This window comes from Falco punctatus, assembly GCF_963210335.1.
Source record: "Falco punctatus genome assembly, chromosome: 5".
NCBI lineage: Eukaryota > Metazoa > Chordata > Aves > Falconiformes > Falconidae > Falco > Falco punctatus.
This window is the reverse complement of record NC_137584.1, coordinates 50,613,079-50,632,129: the sequence shown is the minus strand read 5'-3', so window position 1 is coordinate 50,632,129 and position 19,051 is coordinate 50,613,079. Positions and strand designations below refer to the sequence as shown.

General features: G+C 41.3%; 1 protein-coding gene across 9 annotated transcripts in view; it reads right to left on the bottom strand.

Annotated features, from left to right (window-relative positions):
- HIVEP2 (HIVEP zinc finger 2) overlaps positions 1–19,051 on the bottom strand; it is a 145,077-nt gene that overhangs the window by 20,845 nt on the left and 105,181 nt on the right. For all 9 annotated transcript variants that reach the window (XM_080390051.1, XM_080390046.1, XM_080390050.1 and 6 more), the window contains 2 exons: positions 7,490–7,534; positions 580–6,205 (listed from right to left, as the gene is read on the bottom strand). In XM_080390051.1, coding sequence (XP_080246177.1) covers positions 580–5,994 — 5,415 coding nt within the window. In that variant the 5' untranslated portion in view covers positions 5,995–6,205; positions 7,490–7,534. The remainder of the gene's footprint in view (positions 1–579; positions 6,206–7,489; positions 7,535–19,051) is intronic.

The window sequence follows — 19,051 nt, the reverse complement described above, 5'->3', positions numbered from 1 at the left end:
GGACAAATTTTTATGAGAGTCTTGACAGAAAAGACAGCACTGTATCTTTCCTCAGAAAAAAAAAATGGAAAATAGAAACAGAAATGCCTTAAAAGGTAATTTATTGCCATTACAGAATTTTCCCTGGCACCATTATCTAATGCTTAGTCCATCAGGAAAAGCCAGTATGCAAAAGACATTAAAGGATCTGAAGATCCTTACTCAATTTTAACTTAATCTTTACTTACATAGGCACGTGGATTTCTGTGTTTGATACTGTTTGAATCAGAAAATGGCAAAAACAAAGGACAAAATAAAAGGAGATAATGTATCAGGTTCTGGCACACACGAAGGTAGGGCTTTAAAAGCCTCACCTTTTACATCTGATTTTGAAAATGGAGACAGCGACAGCAGAAGTAGCAGAGCTTGCAGAAGGGTCAACTGAGCCTCAAAACTTATCATGGGAAGATGTCAATGTCTGATTTCCCAATGGGGAATCTTTTTTTTAAAAAAAATAATCATTAACTTACATTTCATATTTACTAATATTTTCTCAAATACAGATAAACTAATTTAATTTTATTAAAACCTCTTATTTACCTGAGCAAACTGCTTCCATGCACTTGATGATGTCAGTTTACCAGCTCCAGGTCTATGCATAGCAGCCAGTGTGTAGATTTCTGTGGTGTTTTTTTGCTTGGACCTTAGAAGTGCTAAAGTGGTCTTTGTACTCAGGCCAGATGGGTTTGGGTTACATGAACTTATACACCATGAAGCATAAACAGAAGATTTGAGGGTTGGTTGCTGAATGTAATTGGGTTTTGTGTAGTTTAAGAAACACCAGCTCACAGTAGTAGTAGTGCGTAGACTTGGGAACTGAAGGATCTGCTGAAAATCTGCTACATCTGTCAGGAGAATGGTTGAGCCGGTGACTTTCCCACTGGTATTGGATGACATCTGGACTAACATCCCAAGAGGCAATTTTTGATGTTTCAGTTGGTCTTCTGGCTGAGTTTCTCCTGGTGGCAATGAAGACCTCTGTGGACTCATGCTCATATCTGAGGCTGTTTCATCCACATCCAGTTCTTCTGGCGAGTCTCTTCCTTCAGAAGGGCCACTGGACTTCTGCCCTGGTGATGTGGAATCAAAACTGGAAAGTTTCTCCCTGCTCAGTGGGAAAGCATCAGCTGTTGGCATGCTGGCAGGTGGGAAATCTTGAGATGATGAGGACGACAGTGGTGAAGAGGATGACATGGATGGCAGACTTTCTTTTGGCTCGGTAGCACAGCTCTGCCTTACTAGTTGAGGCTTTTGCACTCTTGGAAAATCTTTCTTAATATCTGAGTTAGTTAGCTCAACTGCACTTAGCTCCTCAACTATCTGCCCATACATTTTTTCTTCTTTGACTCGTTTCTGCTGCTTGGTCTCCATGAAGAGCTCCAAGCTGCTGGCAGGTGAAAGCATTCGTTTGCTTCCTCCCAAGGTAGAAGCCATGTCAGAACTGGAAGGTAAACACAGGGGAATCGGTGGCTCCAGTCCAAGTGGTAGCGTCTGTGGCACTTTCCACAAAGGATATTTTTCTAGCCCTCCATGCTGACCCAACATCTGAGCTATGTTAAATCCAATTCCTTGCATGGTTGCATTAGTTGCCAATGTTCTTTGAGAAACAGTTTCATCAACTTTACAAATGACAATTGCAGGACTGTTGCTCTGTCCAAGGATCTGGGAAATGCTTGTGTACATGACACTACCATAAGACGGCACATGGGTTTGAATCCTGACAGGAACAACTGTTCCTGGCAAAGACTGTACAGATCCATCACTTGGGGAGTCAAAATCTGTCTGAAGATGCTGCTCAGTGGAGGTATCTGTTGGTTTAATGCTATGGTCTGACTGGTACTTAGCAGGAGTACTTTTTGAATACTGCCCAGGTGTTCCTGAGTAATGCTGGTATGCTTGCTCTTTAGCGTGCACATAATCAGCTGGCTTCTTTCCAATAAGCTCTGGCGCATATTCCAGGTGATAACTTGGAGGAACATCTGTTTGGAAAGGCTGTTTGACGTAAGATTTCTGTAGCTGTTGTACAAAATGATGCTGGAAGTGCAGAGGTTCTGTGCACGATTGCCACAAGACAGGCTGCTGAGATGGTGGTAAGTGAACCATGCAGACAGCTGGATAGGGGAACTGAAACAAGGTGCTGTGAATAGGGGGAAATGGGACTTTTTCCTGATGCGCAAATAGCTGCTGCTGCTCTGATGGATGTTTGTTAGGAATATAAGGTGCTTGTTGGATCAAGGGAGTTCTTAACATTTCTGGGCTGTCTGCAAGAAGAGCCTGTTGCTGGGGAAGGTGAGATGAGCTATTACTAAGCTGAGCGCAAGACCCAATAGCCTGTTTTCCAGAGTCATCTACCTGAATGGGCTGAAGTACAGGGGACGGGGAGTGATGCCAAGCAAGCTGGGAGGAGCGAAGACCAGCCTGAGCATGTTCCATCTGCTCCTGCTTTATACTTTGTTCTGTGCTCTGATCGGTCTGGGAAATCTCTGGAAAACCACTGAAGGAAGCCTGGCGAACCAAGAAGCATTTCTTCCTTTCTCGGGATGGAGACAGTGCCGTAGTAGGTGTCCCAGCTGAAGAGGCATGAGACAGGTTTCCATAATCAAAGGATTTACTTCGGATCTCTGGAATTTCAGCAGCATGAGGACAGGGCATCTGTTCAGATGAGCAGCGTCTCATTTCCCTCTGATGGTGATGCCCAGGGACGGAAAGTGAGTAAGCACCAGCTGGAACAGTTAAAAACTCAGACTGTTTTCCAAACTCATCTTGTTTGGGAGGCGTGATGAACTTCATATTCTCTTCTCTTTCGAAGGACATTGAAAAACTTGAACTGTGGGACAAATTACTTTCTTGGCTAGGGCTACGAGAGAGGCTTGTACCTGTGGACTCAAAGCTGGATTCTCCAGAGGAGTGTTCCATGTCAGCCAGTCGTAAACGTTTCTTTTTGGGTGGTAGCTTTTCAGCTGGAAGTTGAGAAAGCGTTTCACTTCTCTGGGGCCACTGAAATTCTTCAGTGGGTCTCTCCTGCTCTTTACTCTGCACTTCTTTATCTTTCTCAGGCTTATCTGGCTCCTCTGTGACACGAATTTCAGGTACCTGTATGTTGTGCTGGCGAACCAGCCTGGGCTGCATATGATACGGCTGAGGCTGCTGGGATGGAGATGGCTTACTGGTGTCAGCATTTTCTGTTTGTGGAGCTCGGTCTGGGCTCATTGGGGACTCACAAATCTCACTCTCACATGTTTCAGATGGTGGATAGATCTTTTCCTGCTGGCACGCAATATGCTCTGTAGATTCAGACCTTTCAAATGAGTTTGGCCTGCTCAACGAATTTGTGTGCTGAATGACAGAGATGACATTTCCTGGGGGCTTTCTAGTCAGTGATTCTGCAGTCTTTTCTTGCTCTGCAGTTAATGATGAGTCTTCCAGAGAAGCTGCTGGGCTTCCAGACTGCAAGTAAGGCCTGCAGATTTCAAAACGCTCCGCATGGCAATGAGCAGCATTGTCCAGGCCTTGAAGGGCAAATCCGCTCCTTGGCACTTCCTGAATTTGAGATTTGGGATCAAAGTCCAAAGGCTGAATTCCCCCAGTGGTGCCAGCCATACTGCTGCAAAGCATGGGACTGTCTTCCTCATCTCCAACACTCTCCTCTTTCCTGCGCTTTCTGTTTTCAAAAGTTGTTCCAAGCATGGATGGCACCGCCTGAGATTGTCCAAGTGGATCAACGAAGTACTCTCCCCCCTTGTTCATCCCACCTAAGGATGGTGAATCCCTGTAGTTCTGCTTCTGAGCTTCAAATTCTTCCCATTTTCTGTAGTGCTTTCCACTGGCGTCATAGTCATAAAAGGTTTTGTCTCCTTTCTTCTCTTTTAAGGATGGTCCCTTGTCACCTGCTGTCTGTCTGCTGGAAGCAATAATTATACTTTTCCCTGGTCTTCCATGATAGTCCAAATCTGAGTGCCCCTCCTGCACAGACGGCAATTCAAAGGCAGCCTGTCTTCTCAACATCCTTTGATGGGATATCCCCACTGTCCCAGGGTAAAATACATCATCTGAACCAGTCATCTTCTCATCAAATGAGTGGCTTCCTCTCAGAGATGGGGGAATACTTAGGCTGTTTGCAGAAGAGGTTGGCATGGAGTTACTTCTAATAAGAGGAGAGGAATCTGCTGGGGGTTCCAGAAGGATGGGTACGTCACCCTGCTGACTGACTTGGTACAAGCTGGATTCACTTTTGATGGAAGATGTGATAGTCTGGGATTGTCTACATTCTGTATTGCTGCCTGGATAAACTTGTGCAGATTTAATAGCGCTCAGATTACTGGAGTCAATGAGTTCTTCTTTACTTGGAGGCAGCTGAGAAATATGTTCCTCAAGCATCTTGATATCTAATCGGTTATTCAAAAGAGGTAATGGCTCTGCTTTGCCCTTTCTACCCATTAAACTGTGCTCCTGATTTGTTGTGGCTACTGTTAGTGCTGTCCTTTGATTAATCCTATAGAACTTTCCAAATATGATCTCCTCGTAAGACTTTGCGTTAGTATTTGGTGGGCTAATTTGCTGCTCAGCACTTTCTGAGCGGGAAAAATAACCAGAGTCAGTGCTTCCTTTACTGTGTGGGCTCAGGAGGTTTAGTGACTGCTCAGAATCTTGCCCTTTTTTCTCTGACAGTCTTAGTGCAAGTCGCTGTTTAACTGTGTGAGAGTCATCGGACTTGGTACTTAAGGATGGGTTTTGTAACATATCAGAGCCAATATATGGTGAACTCTCACTGGGTAACTGAATTCCACTTTTAGGGATAATCAAAATGGGCACTTTCATTGGCCCCACCAAGGACTCTTCCACGGAGGAGTGAAAACCGCTCCTGCTAGCGATGTCCAGGGGGAGCTGCGAGATAGGGCTCAGTTTGTCAGACCCTTCCACTAAGAGTGGGGTCTCCTCATCAGTGTCCGTGCTCTGCTCACCATCTGAATGTATTTCAGCTTCCACATCAATGTAACTGGCATCTAGGTCCAATTTAGAGACTGCTGACTCTGTGAAAGGTACCAATCCTGCTTTAATTGCATGGGCATGTGACTTCCTGTGCTTGTAAAGGTTGCTCTTTGTCTTGAAGGAGAAACCACAAGGAACACAAGGATACGGTCGCTCCCCAGTATGAGACCTAATATGCTTTTTAAGTACACTAGGTTTGGCACAAGCCCGATTACAGTAAGGACAAATGTACTTGCCAGGCTTTTTGGGTTTGTGCTCCTTTTTGTGAGCATCTTCTGATTGTTCTAAAGATTTCTGTGAATATTGGCTGTATGTAGGGTTCAAACTCGAAATCTTCTTCCTGGAGAAACTTCCACTATGGCTATGCATATGAAAAGGAAATAAGTCCTCTGAGGCAACTGATTGCAAGTGGCTAGAAAACTGCCACGGAGGGCCTTCCAAGCTCTGATGTGGCTTTATGTTGTGCAAGAAGCCTTGTGGCAATGAATGCTGTGGGAAAGAAAGTGAATGCTGACATGAGTAAGGACTTGGACGATGCTGTGGATATTGCTTCTCCGTGACTTGCTGTGCAGCTTCATTTGATGATACCAGTTTCCCAGAACTAAAAAGTTGTGCTGATCCTGTGTTTCCTATTTGCTCGTGATCTATTTGTGGTTGCCTCTGTACTTCTTGATTGCCAAAAGTGCTCATCTTAATAACAGCTGAATGTTCTTGCCTCCATCTACTTGGTACTTTAGCAGTTTCTCCAGACCTTGAGGTAGCTTTTTGCCCTATACCTGTGTCCCCAGAGTCCATTTTGTTACACAAGGTCGTAAGTGCTAGTTCACTTGAAAGCTGTGCAGACACATGGAGTGTGTCCAAAGCTGTGCTTTTTAAAGTTTTGTTGCTCCCATTTTTCCAGGGCTGTTGCAAGTTCACAGACTTTTCTTTCTCTTTGGAACTTTCCACACAGTAGTCTATAGGCATTAGATTTGTATCTGTACACTAATGTGAGTATTATACAGTTCTGTTCATGGCAGGAACTTTCCTAAACAGTTTATTATACATTTGCAAAGACTTGTTATAGCATTTGGACATTTTCCATTGTTATTAAATACTGAGATGCAGAATGACCCAGAGATACTTGTGATCTACTAGAGCAAAGTTCTCTTCATCTCTTCCATGGTGACACAGCTATCTGTATAGAAAAGTCAAAAACAAAGAAACCTCATACACCAATTAATACAGGCATGCTAAGTAACATTGATGCAGTCAGTTGCATTTTTATTGAGCCTTACATAAAAAGTATAGAAAGACTTAAGCAAAGGTAACTATATTTCAGAAATCTCCCTTTTGTGAGCAGACATGGTAAAGACTGGCTCCAGAGATCACACACAAGCATAATCACTACTCAGTAAAAGCCCTAGGAATAGAAAACAGAGATCTACACTTCCCAAATTAAACAGTAGCATTGGAAGGCTTTCCGGGGACGGTTTAAAGGCTCAGTTCTCAGAAAGTCCACCACCTACTTTCAGCTCTTTCAGCAAATCGCTACCGCAAATAGAGTCTTAACACCGTGGGTGGGAATTACCTTACCCAGTATTACTCACCTACAGTTCAGACATGCACTTTAGTCACCTGGCCTTCCTCTAAAGTCAGAGGATGGTGATCAGTAAGTACTTCCAGAGGAGAAATCCTTCCATATCATGATGGGTGCTTCAGACATGGGAATTGTCTATGCACACAGCCCTCCACTACAGAGATGCCTGTTTCTTACTGTTGGCTAGGCAGAAATCCTAGATTACTACCTTGGAGTATATATACCAAATTTTAAGATGGCTAAAGTGAGGTTCTTCTTACCTTAGATCAGCTAACTGGTTTTACAAGAAGGTGTTAATCACCCTTTTAAACTACTTTCAAACAGTCAAAAAAGAGACATCAAATAAGCATTCCAAACACAGTACTACTGGTACCTTTTCACATCTCCACCTTCCAATCATCATATGAAATTTTAGTGAGAACATCTTGCAAGAGGTAAAACGTATTCGAGAAACAAGCTATGACTGTTTTATGCTAGCAATTCAGATTTCAATGTCAAAACTTTTCCATCCAGCTATACATGCACATTTTATGCTTAAATGCAATAGGTTTCCACTGTTCTGTTACAAAGAAGAAAAGCTCAGAGGTATGATTTTCATAGACAAGTACAGCATTTGAATTTGAGGAACAATGTAGGCTTCCTGCTTCCATGTCTTCCACACACAGGATGTTTTCTGGATGAAACAGTGAGAATCATGAAGCCAGTAATCATTTTAGAATAGCAAGCAAAAGGGTAAAAAAAGCAGTATTAGAGATGCAGGAATATTTTTCATTCCTACAGTGGAAAAACTGAATTTGGCTTGAAGAAACATTAGCAAAGTACAGGAAAACACACAGGTAATGGGAATATATGTGGGGGTTTTGTCCAGTATAAAACAATTACCTGCATCTTCTAGGCATCTAATAGGCATGACTATCTTCAAATTTCCTGTAGAAAAAAAAATATAGTCATAAGAATTTCTTGATATTAAGTACAAATGCTCAAGAAAGTTTTCTATTATTTACAATAGAGGCCTGAAAATTTCATTTATCCATCCACTGGAAAAATTTCATGTTGTGTCTAAGAGGTCTGAGAAACCACATCTTGAAGAATATGAGCACGAATCTTTTTAAACTACTTAGGTTTTTCTAGTGTGCAGATGAGTAACTGCAAGTCTAAATTAATGCAGTCTCACCTTCCTGCATTGGTAAAAAGAGAGCTGCCAATGTCCCTCTTCATTCCTACGCCTTTGTTAAGCCTGGATTATCCCTGAATCTCATTGGCAAATCCCCTTTCGATGCCTCTTTCCAGCTAATACTGTTAGACTCCAGGCCTCTCATTAAATGTTTCAGGGACCAGAACAAAATCCTGGTCAGGGTGTCACCAGTCAGGTACAAGATGTAGTGAAATGCAAGTAGGTTTCCAAATCAGTTAACACCAGTGGGATACTGCTCAAGAATATACGGGTGCCTTCTCAACGAAGAAACCCACAGACCAAATACATGGTTAAAAGACTTCTGTGACTACCATGATTTGTCATCTGCCTGACCACCACCAGACTGCAGGGAACTCTGCATTGCTGAAAAGACTGGCACAGAGATACACGGAGCCTGAACATCACCTCACTGCCCTAAAGAGCACTTCTGTGAAACAAGGAATCTCCCTTCCAGTAGTTTTCAACAAATCTGATCTTGAAAACACATTTTGGCTTTTATTCCATTAAAAAGGATGTTTGCTCAATTGTGATAACGAAAGCAACGATTACGGCTTTTCTTTATGGTTTTTATTTAGGGCAAAATTCAAAGCATCTCTAAAGAACAGATCTTCAGAAACAGCTGGAGTATTAATTTCAGAGTATGAGATATAGGCTGTTATAATGATCCTCAACTAGAAACTGTCAGAAAAACAGCTAGACCACTCATGCTTTCTCCATTAAATAAACACAACAGATGATAAAATAGTAAAGTCTATAAAAGAAAACAAATATTGAAAAATAATTTTTAATTCTTTGTAATGAATAACACTTTCAAAGAACAAGTAAATGTCAGTAGAACTCCACTACTTGACACAAGTAGAATCACTACTGTGCCACCTGTTATTGATTATTTATTTAACAGTACTAATAACATATTAGTAGTTAGGACAGCAATAGCTAATGGACTGTTGGTTTAGTCAAACACTATTTTATAAAGATAACATATTTTTAAATTGTAACTACAGAGGAATCCCTATAGTACAAAATAATAACTAGCTATCAAACACAAACCAGAATATTTTAGGTCATAATGTCATTCAGCTTTGATGCATTAATGGATTTTTAAATAACTCCCTTGCTTGAGTCTCTAAAAGAAAAAAGAAAAAATGTAATTCAAGTAAAACTTTTCTAGAATTTCCTAATCCATTTTCTCAAATAAAAAGTGTTGCTACAAGTGGAAAAATAAATCCTCGTGCTCAATTTACAATATATCGGAAGTGGTTACTACAGAGCATCTCTGCAGTGCCTTATGAGGAAATGGCAGGGAAGTGGCAAATCATTTTTGGCCTAAACTAAATCACAGGTCAGTAATGATGCCAGTTTACAAACACAGGTGTAAAGGAAAATATGTGGCTTGGGAAGGAGAAACAGGGATGGGAGGGAATGTCCCTTACTGACAGAGCTTAAAGATACTAGCCATTTTCAAAGAACTTTTGTCCTTATTAGACAATTCTGCAAATGATAAGAAGAAATTTCTAGAAGATGCCAGTATCCTTCCTGTTCCACACTCTCTCTACTGAAAGCAGCTTTAGAGAAGAAATCTGCCAGTCACGGCAGTGTGACAGCAATGGTTTTATTTGAGCAAAAGATGATGCTAATATACTTCCAACCATTTTCTGTTCTGGACTGAGACCTCCGTTACAGAGTTCAAGCTATTCTGTGGTCCTGTTATTTTCAGAACGTTCTATATAATTTTTCAACCTACACTACAAAACAGGTATAGACTAATTACAGGGATTATTGATGGCTTAAGTTTGGTCAGAGTCACTCTCCTGAGGAAAATAAATCCCTTTCCAGAACCAACATAGTATTTTTGGTTTGGTTTGAGCTGCCATCCATCCTATGTCAAAGATGGCTTTAATATTATTTCTTTCGGTTTCTTCCCCCTCTCTCCTCCTGGGAGACTGGCCCAAATGGAGGAATCTAAGACTCTGCAAAGCTGGTTTGCGTTCTGCTTTTTTCCAGTTAAGTCTCTCTCATCTGCCGCATCCACAGCCTAGCCTAATCCAACAACAGACTTCCATTTTTCAACTGATTAATGTTTCTCCTTTAGAAAACACTGTAAATATACTTCTCAGTATTGCTTTTCATCAAACATACACTATTCAAGAGACAGAAATTCCCTATATTTCAAGTGCTACATATTTCAAACTCAGGAACCAAGGATGATAAAAAAGCACATTTTCTTTAATACCTTTGGCACGGTTCAGCTCTGTTGGAATGACTAAGAGGAGCCCACCTACACGGATCAGAAGCTGTACAGGAGTTGCACTGAGCACATCGTTTGACAGCAGCTGCAAAGTCCTGCCTGGCTGGGGGCCAAGCCAGGTTTCCCAGTAGGAATGTGGCCCAGGAGCCAGCTCCCCCAGCCACACTAACTGCACTATCTGCCTGCTTCAAACCGGGACATTTTACTTCTGTGAAAACTTTGAACATGAGAAGGTTACTGGGAAACCAGGAACTGTATTTATGTCAGATGCACCTACTAAATCAAGACTTTTAAAACTTTCTAGAAAGGTGCATTATCCCATCACTCCTTTTCCTAAGGTGCCTTTGTGAGCTGCGTGCAGAGGACATATATCTGGTTGACTGCAGAGCTCCAAGACTATTCTTTCTTTTTTTCCCCTCTCTCTTTTTTTTCCAGACCATTAAAATGGTTACACTCAACAGCTTTAAAATAAAATTTGGCAAAATACATCTTTTACTACTTCTCAATTTGTAGCTCATATTACAGCTCTTGCAAGTGAACAAATTGGAAGCTTATGTCTTCCAGGCTAAATCCTGAGTGCACCATACAGAATAAATATTGACTCTAGCGTAAGGACTAAAGGTCAGATCCAGCCCTGTTTTAAATCTTTTCTGTCCAGCTCTGCCAGCACAAAGCTGGCCTAAAACCACAGTAACGGGCCCCTGAAGAATTTGTATTCTATAGGGCAAGCGTTAGCACAGGCGAGCTGCAGTGGCTCCTATGAAATCCTTACACTCATGCACAGGCATCTGCCAAGACCCTTATTAGGCAAGTCTAGTTAATGTCTGAGACAAGCCCAGCAGCCAAGCAGCCTTACAAGAAAGAGAGGCCACCTCTGAGCTTTTCCCCACCTGCAACTGAGAAGAAAATTGCCTTGGCCTTTCAGGAAGAAAGGCAGCACACCTTTGGCTTGCTGTCCTACCCCATGTTTCCCTCTGCACCGCTAATGATATTCCCCACAGAGCTGTTCAGTGTTGACATGGCTGCGAAAAGAAAAAAAAAAAGTGGGAACCCTAATAAAACATGGCTTTACAGCTTCTTCTACCTAGGCAAAGTCATAGGTGGGCTGAAGTCTGAAGAAGAGCTCTCAGCTACCATTCACTATACATCTGTGAACTGAAGGATTTAACTGGCACGAAGACAGATAAGCATTTGTTTCTCTTTCTTTGCAAGGGTATATATTCGGCTGAGGATGTTATGTACCAACACAACAGAAGGAATACAGTCCTTGGGGGATACAGTTTTGGTTTTTTACACAAATGGAAAAAAAAAAGACGACCAGCTGCAAGCTTTTTTATACCACTTGACACACCACCTGTGGTCTTTGAACTGCACTTACTAAAAAGATAAGGAAGAAGATACACTTATTAAATCTCCCAGTTTTCTAAAAAGGCTTCCTGTTCCTGACCAGAGAGATTCTCTCTGCATTTTCAACAGCCCCTGCTTAGGGGTCCCATCTGACTGTGGTTTTATAGCTGGCCTTCTACCTGTCTATTTGCACACCTCTAGGAATGACTGTAAATTCCTAGGTCAACCACTGGCACTTGGCAAAGTCTTGAACTACTGGGGGAATGCAAGGGAAGCCCGTGCTTTTGCTGCAGTTTGGCAGGAGCTGTAAGACATCCTTTTACACATGCAATTCCAAGAAGGCAGTCCTTTTAAAAGAGGTTAGGTGCATTTATTTTAATCTACCACTTTCTATATTGTAATTGCTGTTGTTACTTCTTCACATTTGAAGACACTATTCTAATTTGTTCATTTAATTCCATCTCAGATGTTCTGACATCCCTCTGGGTTTCAGTGCTTTATTGAATGACTTGCTATTCTCCAAAACCAGCCAGAAAATCACCGTTTTGAAAATACTCTGAAACATTTAGAATAACACACATGTTTTTTACATTTGGGCAGCTGGACCAATCATTAAAATGTATTTTTTAAAATGTCATTTAAAAGTACTAGCCAATACAAAACCAAATATTGCTCAGCAACTACACATAGTACACTGTGAATTTACTATTAAATGATCAAACAAACTGTACTAAGCTTACTTGAGGAGAAGCTACAGGGCAGGATCTGTTCTCCATTGCTATGTTGGGTAAACGCTTGTGCTCTCGTGGATTGCCCAAGAAGCCAGCAACTGAGGGGACTGACAGAAAAAATGCAGTTACAGATGCGTTAAGGGTAGACTGCAAGCCTGCTGTGACCAAACACCAGTTTTGGGTTGTTACTCTCAGGTTTCCATGAGAGTCCCTGGTAGTTGTTGGTTTCAAGGGACAGAATCTGTGCATGTAAAACTCGAAGTGGTATAAAAGCCAGCACCCTGATTTGTGCAATTATTATTTCAGTGCTTACGCTAAATCCAGCTTATATCTTGAGATCTATTCTAGAACTGTAACTGTTGCGAGACGGCATGTAACAGGACATGTTAGTTAACAGCAGTAGTATTGATTATTTCATTCATTCTAAGGCTTTACCAAACTCACCTTAATCTTGTTAATTCAGATAATTCAAAGGATTATCTGATACCATTAGCTGAGTATGTTGAAGAAAGTAACAGGAACCTGTTTGCTTAAAAACATGCTGAAGCCAACTAAGAAAACATATAAATAATCAAATCTGTTGTACTCTAACACTTGTTAACCTTAACTGTAGGAACTTATACCTGTCTCAGACATTTCATATAAATGTCAATGGGTATGTGCTGTGAAGAACAAGACTCTTCTTCCCTCCTGTGAATGTGATCCTACCAAATCTGAGGTCAGGCACACACTATCCCTTCTGTGGTGACCTTACAGAAAAATGAGGTATGAAACAAGATCTCTCACTTAACTTCAAGGAGCTTTGAACAGATATGAGGTTTGACTCAGAGAGGCTAAAAGGATGCAAATCAGTCCAACAGCAAGTAAATGTAAGAGCCAAATTCTGCTCTACATTATCCTGGTAAGAATCTGAAGAAATGAGTTGCAAATCCAAGGATACAATTCCAGATTTATTCCTCATAAAACCCATCAGAATCAGACATCGCTTAGGTTTAGGCTCTTACATCTTACATACTACATATCTGAGGTTATCTGTTACAAGGTGAAAATATACTAGTCCAACACCTCCAAGATGTCTACAGAGAACTTTGTAACATATATTGCAATAAATGTTCAATTACATGGTAGTAAGAAAACGTGGGTGATTTTCTTCAAGAGATGCTGGCTTGCATCATAAATGCTTAGAGCACAGCTGCAGCAAAACACTCAGTTTTTGCTATGTTAAGTATCTCAAATATAATTTTAAATTGCCACTCTCTATAGAAAAACAGTACCTCCTAAAAAACTTAAATTCAAGTTGAGTGTATTTTAAGAAGCCATAGAAGAAGCCTATAGCAGAAATGATTTAAGACTGACCTTTTCACTATAATGACAAGGATTGCTCACTTAAAGTACATCACTATTTCCTGTCTCAGCATCATACACAATGTACACATTACTACCAGATGGAAAAAATGTATAAAAAAAGCTTTCACATTGCCAAAGTTCAACTGAACACACTTATTTCCACAGGATGACTATTTAAAAGAAAGAGAGACAGAGAGGAAAAAAGAAATCTACACAGAAGCCGAATTATTCTTAAACACTTCTTTTATAGGTGGAAGTCTGCAAACAAATCAGTTCTGCTTGAATTGAACAAAAAACTGCTATCAATGAGATGCCAAAACAGCCAACAGGACAAACAATCTTGTCACTCAATTAGCAGCTAATTGATCTCTCTGTTCTCACTGCTTTTAACGGATCAGGTAAATATTTTGTTTCTCATTGCCTAACCTTGCTGTGCACTAAGAGTCTGTCAGAGGTGCTTAAGCATGTCAGATAATACAAAATCTACCTGTTCTGGTTGACGGTTTTCCAATGCAGACATCCTGAATCTATTTCTATACAAAAGCAAAGGACCGCGATTATTCAGATATGAAAATAAACAAGAGAATTATATAAACTGCTAAACTTCTCATACTGCTGCTTATTTCCTTGGGGAACAAGTTAAAAAATGAAAACAGGTGAGTAAAATGCCAATCATTTCCCCACACGGACCTTAAAATGTGATGGCAGAGCAACTGCAGATCTGACAGCACTTCCAGTGTTATTAAAATTTCAGAAGACAACAAAAGTATCACAGTCGTTTTGTGACCCCCCTCCTGTGTCCCCATGTTCTTTTGAAACATAGTACACAGTGACGTGCAAGTGAGAGCAGTTCCCATGCAGAAAATAGTCAGAAACAGATGCCCATCTCTAAGGTCCCTTTGAACACTGTTTTGATGGCTGAAGTTAGGTTTGTATGACGCCTAATCCCACTGGCCCTAACCTGCAGGAGAAAAAATGTCTCTCAAGAGTGAGTTAAGTAGTAAGTAAACAGTATTTCTTAAATACACATTAACAATGTATAGTGGTATCCAAAGTGGTGCTGAGATACAAAGATCTTGGGCTGCTCTCTTCATCAGCAGAAACTCAACTCCATTTCACGTTCTTCTGAGCCACAGCAACTGAACATAAGGATACCATGCCAAACCATGGAAGTGTGAAATAGCTTCTGATCACTATTGCAGGATTACTTTTTTTTTTTTCATGCCTGCAGTGTAGAAAATAAATAGAACTTTGGCCCTACTGTTGGCCGCAAACTAATATCATGTTAACAAATAGGCATTACGTAGCCCCTAAAAGGCTAAGTACCTAAAACCTGTGAAAAACAAAGGCTCAAACACTAACCATAACTAATGTGATGCCATTGGGATTGCAATGAATGTTTTGCATTTGCAAGAACTGGTGAAAGTTACTGAGATTACAGATTTTTTTCTCAGTTCAACATAAAAACCCGTGTTAATCAAAGGGAAATTTCACATTTTATAAAGGACAGATTAACGAATCTGTGAATCTAGCAGCACCTGTGAAAGATAAAAGAGCAACATCCCATGTGGACACGGTTTGCAGTAATTTCTAGATTTATAAAACTTCATGTACAGTAAGAAGGGTAAGAACAGGCTCGCTGGAGTATTCAGACTGCTAAAGTTGTCAGATATAACAATTTTCCTAACTGAAATGACATGCAAAGGCTGAAATGCCTGTTTTCACACAAAAACTGTAACCTTGGGCAGACGCTGGGAAGAACAGAACTGTGCAGGAAAGTCCCTCCTAAGATAACATACAGCTTCTCCCCAGGCTTTCCCAGGGGAAAAAATAACCAAAATTTTTGTAAATATTGCATCATTTTTAGGTACAAAGTGATTATTATTCTGTTGCCAAACGGAAATATTAGGTAAATATCAGGCCTTTGCCTGGCATCTTCATCTCAGAGGGAAAATATCGCTAAATTTTCTGGGAAGTGAGGCTTTTTTAGTTTAAAAGTTACACAATCCTAATTATGCAACCACGGCAGATTTTATGAACAGCTATGTCTCCTTTCACACCATGTCAGAAGAAGCCACTTACATTTCACATGAAATTATCGGTCTTTTAAACACTTCCTTGAATGAGCAAATGCACTGCCCCTGACGGACACCCTCACCTCAGGAAGAATTACATAGGAAGACATTTATAGTATCTGAGCTTGCGCTTGTTTTTCACTCACACCAATTATTATACAAGCTTATTTTAAAACCTGTCATTGTTTACTAAGCCCTGCGGTCACCACATGTCAAAACAAAAACAGATGCATGCGAAACATCAGTGGCATGTTCTTACCATTTCTTTTCTCCATTTTTTGCGCCCAAAGTGGAACAGGCCTTCACAGCAGTTTTATTTCTATCTATTCTGTAAAGTTCAGCTGAGATCAGCTATTAAGCTCCAAATCCTATACATCACACAGATGTCAAAACAGTTGCTAGTCTGCAGCCAAAATGTTTCACTTTGACTAGTGACTCAATGCAGGCATTTTGCTGTGGCAAATCTAGTCACTTGGCATCACCCAAAGAGTCTGACCACTACTGTGGTAATATAAAATACATTAGTAAGACTGCACATTTAAGGATGCTGCTCTCTTTACAACCCTCAGGATGCCTAGGAGAGGAAAAAAGGAAAAAAAAGCTCTTTTAAATTTATCTGGCCATTTTTTACAGTACTTCCTTCTTTTTATTGCATGAAGCATTGGAAGTCAGTATGTATAATATCCAATTGTATCAGAACACCTCTTTAAAGTTCAGTAAAATACACATATGCTTTCTGCTGCATTTTGTAGGTATACATGAAATTTCTCTCTTTGCTTTTAGGTTTCTTTCTACAAAACACAAATAAACTGTGTTTATTAACATCTTCTAAGCAAACACCTCTGAAAAGATGAAGCTCTACCTAAACGCCTGAATCCACATATAAAACCACAGCTTTTCCACAGGGTTGTGTTGATATCTGAGGAACAGGCCAAGCTGACGGCTCAGTTACAGATTCTCAGCAAGCACAACACAATAAAACCCTAAACATTTCTTTGGAAAGACACTGCTCAGGTTTCATGATGACTCTGTATCAGACAAGGTTAGACTGGGGTGCAGTATTACAGGGCATTCCTAAACAAGTGTCACAACTGGATGCCAAATCACTCCTACCCAGGAAAAGTTGAAGCAAGGACAGCAAAAATCTTAAATTCAGCCACTGCATGAGAGCTCAGCAGGCTCTAAGAGGACATTTTCAGGGCTGATGGTCCGTTAAAAGGGAAAGCAACCACTGCTAAGCTCTAGAAAGCTCCAGACAACTTCATACAGGGTTCTCCTCCTCGTGCATCATGCTCGGCACATTCCACCAAATTTAGTTTTCTTTCCATTGTCAGAAGTGGAAGTGAAATCAGCTAACGATCTGGCCCAAAAGTGTCTCGGGTGCTTGTGATACACCAACAACACTTGTACGCTACAAACCAAAGAAAGCATCACTAACATACAATCACAGAATGGTCTGGGTTGGAAAGGGCCTTTAAAGATCATTGAGTTCAGTTCCCAAACACCCCCTAGTCCAGCCCCCAACGGCTCCTTCACAGACAGGGAAAGAAACACATGGAGTATACACATGAGCATATAGGGCATCATATTAGCTACTCTACACTTATTTAAACTAATTAATTACTCACTTACTTAAACTAATTAATTCCTAAACGTTCCTTGGGATGGCTCCTAACATCTGAAAAACTGCATTGCAAACCAAAAGCACATAGGCTGTTCTCCTTAAGACTAAAGGGCGATGTTTTAGCACTCAGACTAGCTAAGGCAATTAGTCAACTTGCGCATTCAACTGAACTCTTCCCCTTACTTCTCTCTTCCTACCCTCTTGCAAGATCTGAGGACACCCTGTTCGCCTGGAGATGGTGAATCACTACAAGCCAGCAGGCCCACTTGGTTCCTCAAAAGACACCAACGGTGTAAAAATAGCTCGTACTAATGAAGCAAGTACAGCGTCAGCAGCCAGATGAGCGTGGGTGATCAGATAAGGGTCTGTTGTTGCAAAGGGCAAATTATTAAGAGAATGTTTCTCCCTCTCTCTCTCTTTTTATTAAGCTTTGTTCTTCCTTCACTGAAACCAGCCTTCTGCAATGCCTGATAAATGACACCTGACAAGACTGACTCCTCCTGTAATTGCAAGTTTCATACTGGTGCAGGAAGTGGTGCCTCACTGCAAGCTGAAGGTACAGAGGAGGTGCCGCTAAAAAAAAAATAAATAAAGAAAGGCAAAAATAAAGCCTAAAAATAGCCAAGACTACCCACTGAGTATGACTGTGTGGGTATATTTAGCCAGTCTAACACTAACTTTTCTTGTTAAAAACACAATCTTACCTTTATGCAAAACAGCTTCCTGTTTCTAAACATAACTTGAGAAACTTAAGAACATGAGGGGGGGAAATTCAGATTTTGAAACTGTCCCTTTTTCACTGAGATTGTGAGAGGATTAAATGTGAAAAGACCAGGTAGATCTCCTACAAGGGTTTTGCATCCTGACATCCCATATCAAATAGAGGAGAATTTGCTAATTAAGATATCCTAATAGATCCCATTGGACTAGGAAATAGATTCAGAAGCAAAACCAGCTGTACCATCCAACTTCTCTGGGACCAGAAGTGAGACCCTGAGAGCTGAAGGAAGGGGGACATACCCTGTGCCAGCTCCACTGCCCAACTGATGAGATACAGTTGCGATTTACAGCCCTGTTCTGCAAATCTTGTCTACTCCGAGGCCAGTTTACATCACTTAATCAGCACAAAGGAGCGTTTAGGAAGGGTGTAAATATAACTTACTCCCATTTAAGGCACTCCTATGCTGCCTGATAAAGCGGCACGAGAATAAACAACTGTCTGGCCAAGTGATACAGTTTAGTACCTTACGAGCAATACGGAGAAGTGCTTCCAACCGCACATTTGAATTTCTGATTCCCAAATACCTGAGTTACAGTAATTAATGCATGTGCTTTCAAAGCGCTGGCGCTGTACCCACATATGTCAGCTGTCACACACACTGTGATGAGTGGAGACCAGTGCTCAGACACCATGTGCTATCTATCTGCTCCACTCGGCTCCAGCCCAGGGGTTGCCTCATGCCCAGGAACAGGAGGGCTTGCGCCGAGTCCCAGTCCACCTCCGCACCACCGGCACTTGCCAGCCTTGCCCAGCACCCACGCCAAGCAGACTTTGAGCCCACTGTTCACCCCACCTTACTGCATCAGGAGTCCTGAAACTTTCACAGGTTTAATGGCAACAGGACGAGCCACAACTTTGCTCAGCATAGATGTTCACAGATGGCCAGTAGCCTCTCTCTCCAGAGCAACTTTGTGCTTCTCCACAGCATGTTTTGCTCCCCCTGACCCAAAGGGAAGGCAAGCCAGGTCCCAAGGACTCTCTTAAGAATGTCTGCAACTGTTTAAAGTACATTACTGCAGTATTACTACTGGAAGTAGAGCACATGCCAACTTTCTAGTGCTCTGCATGAGCTGTGCAAGGAAATGGTCTTTTCCAC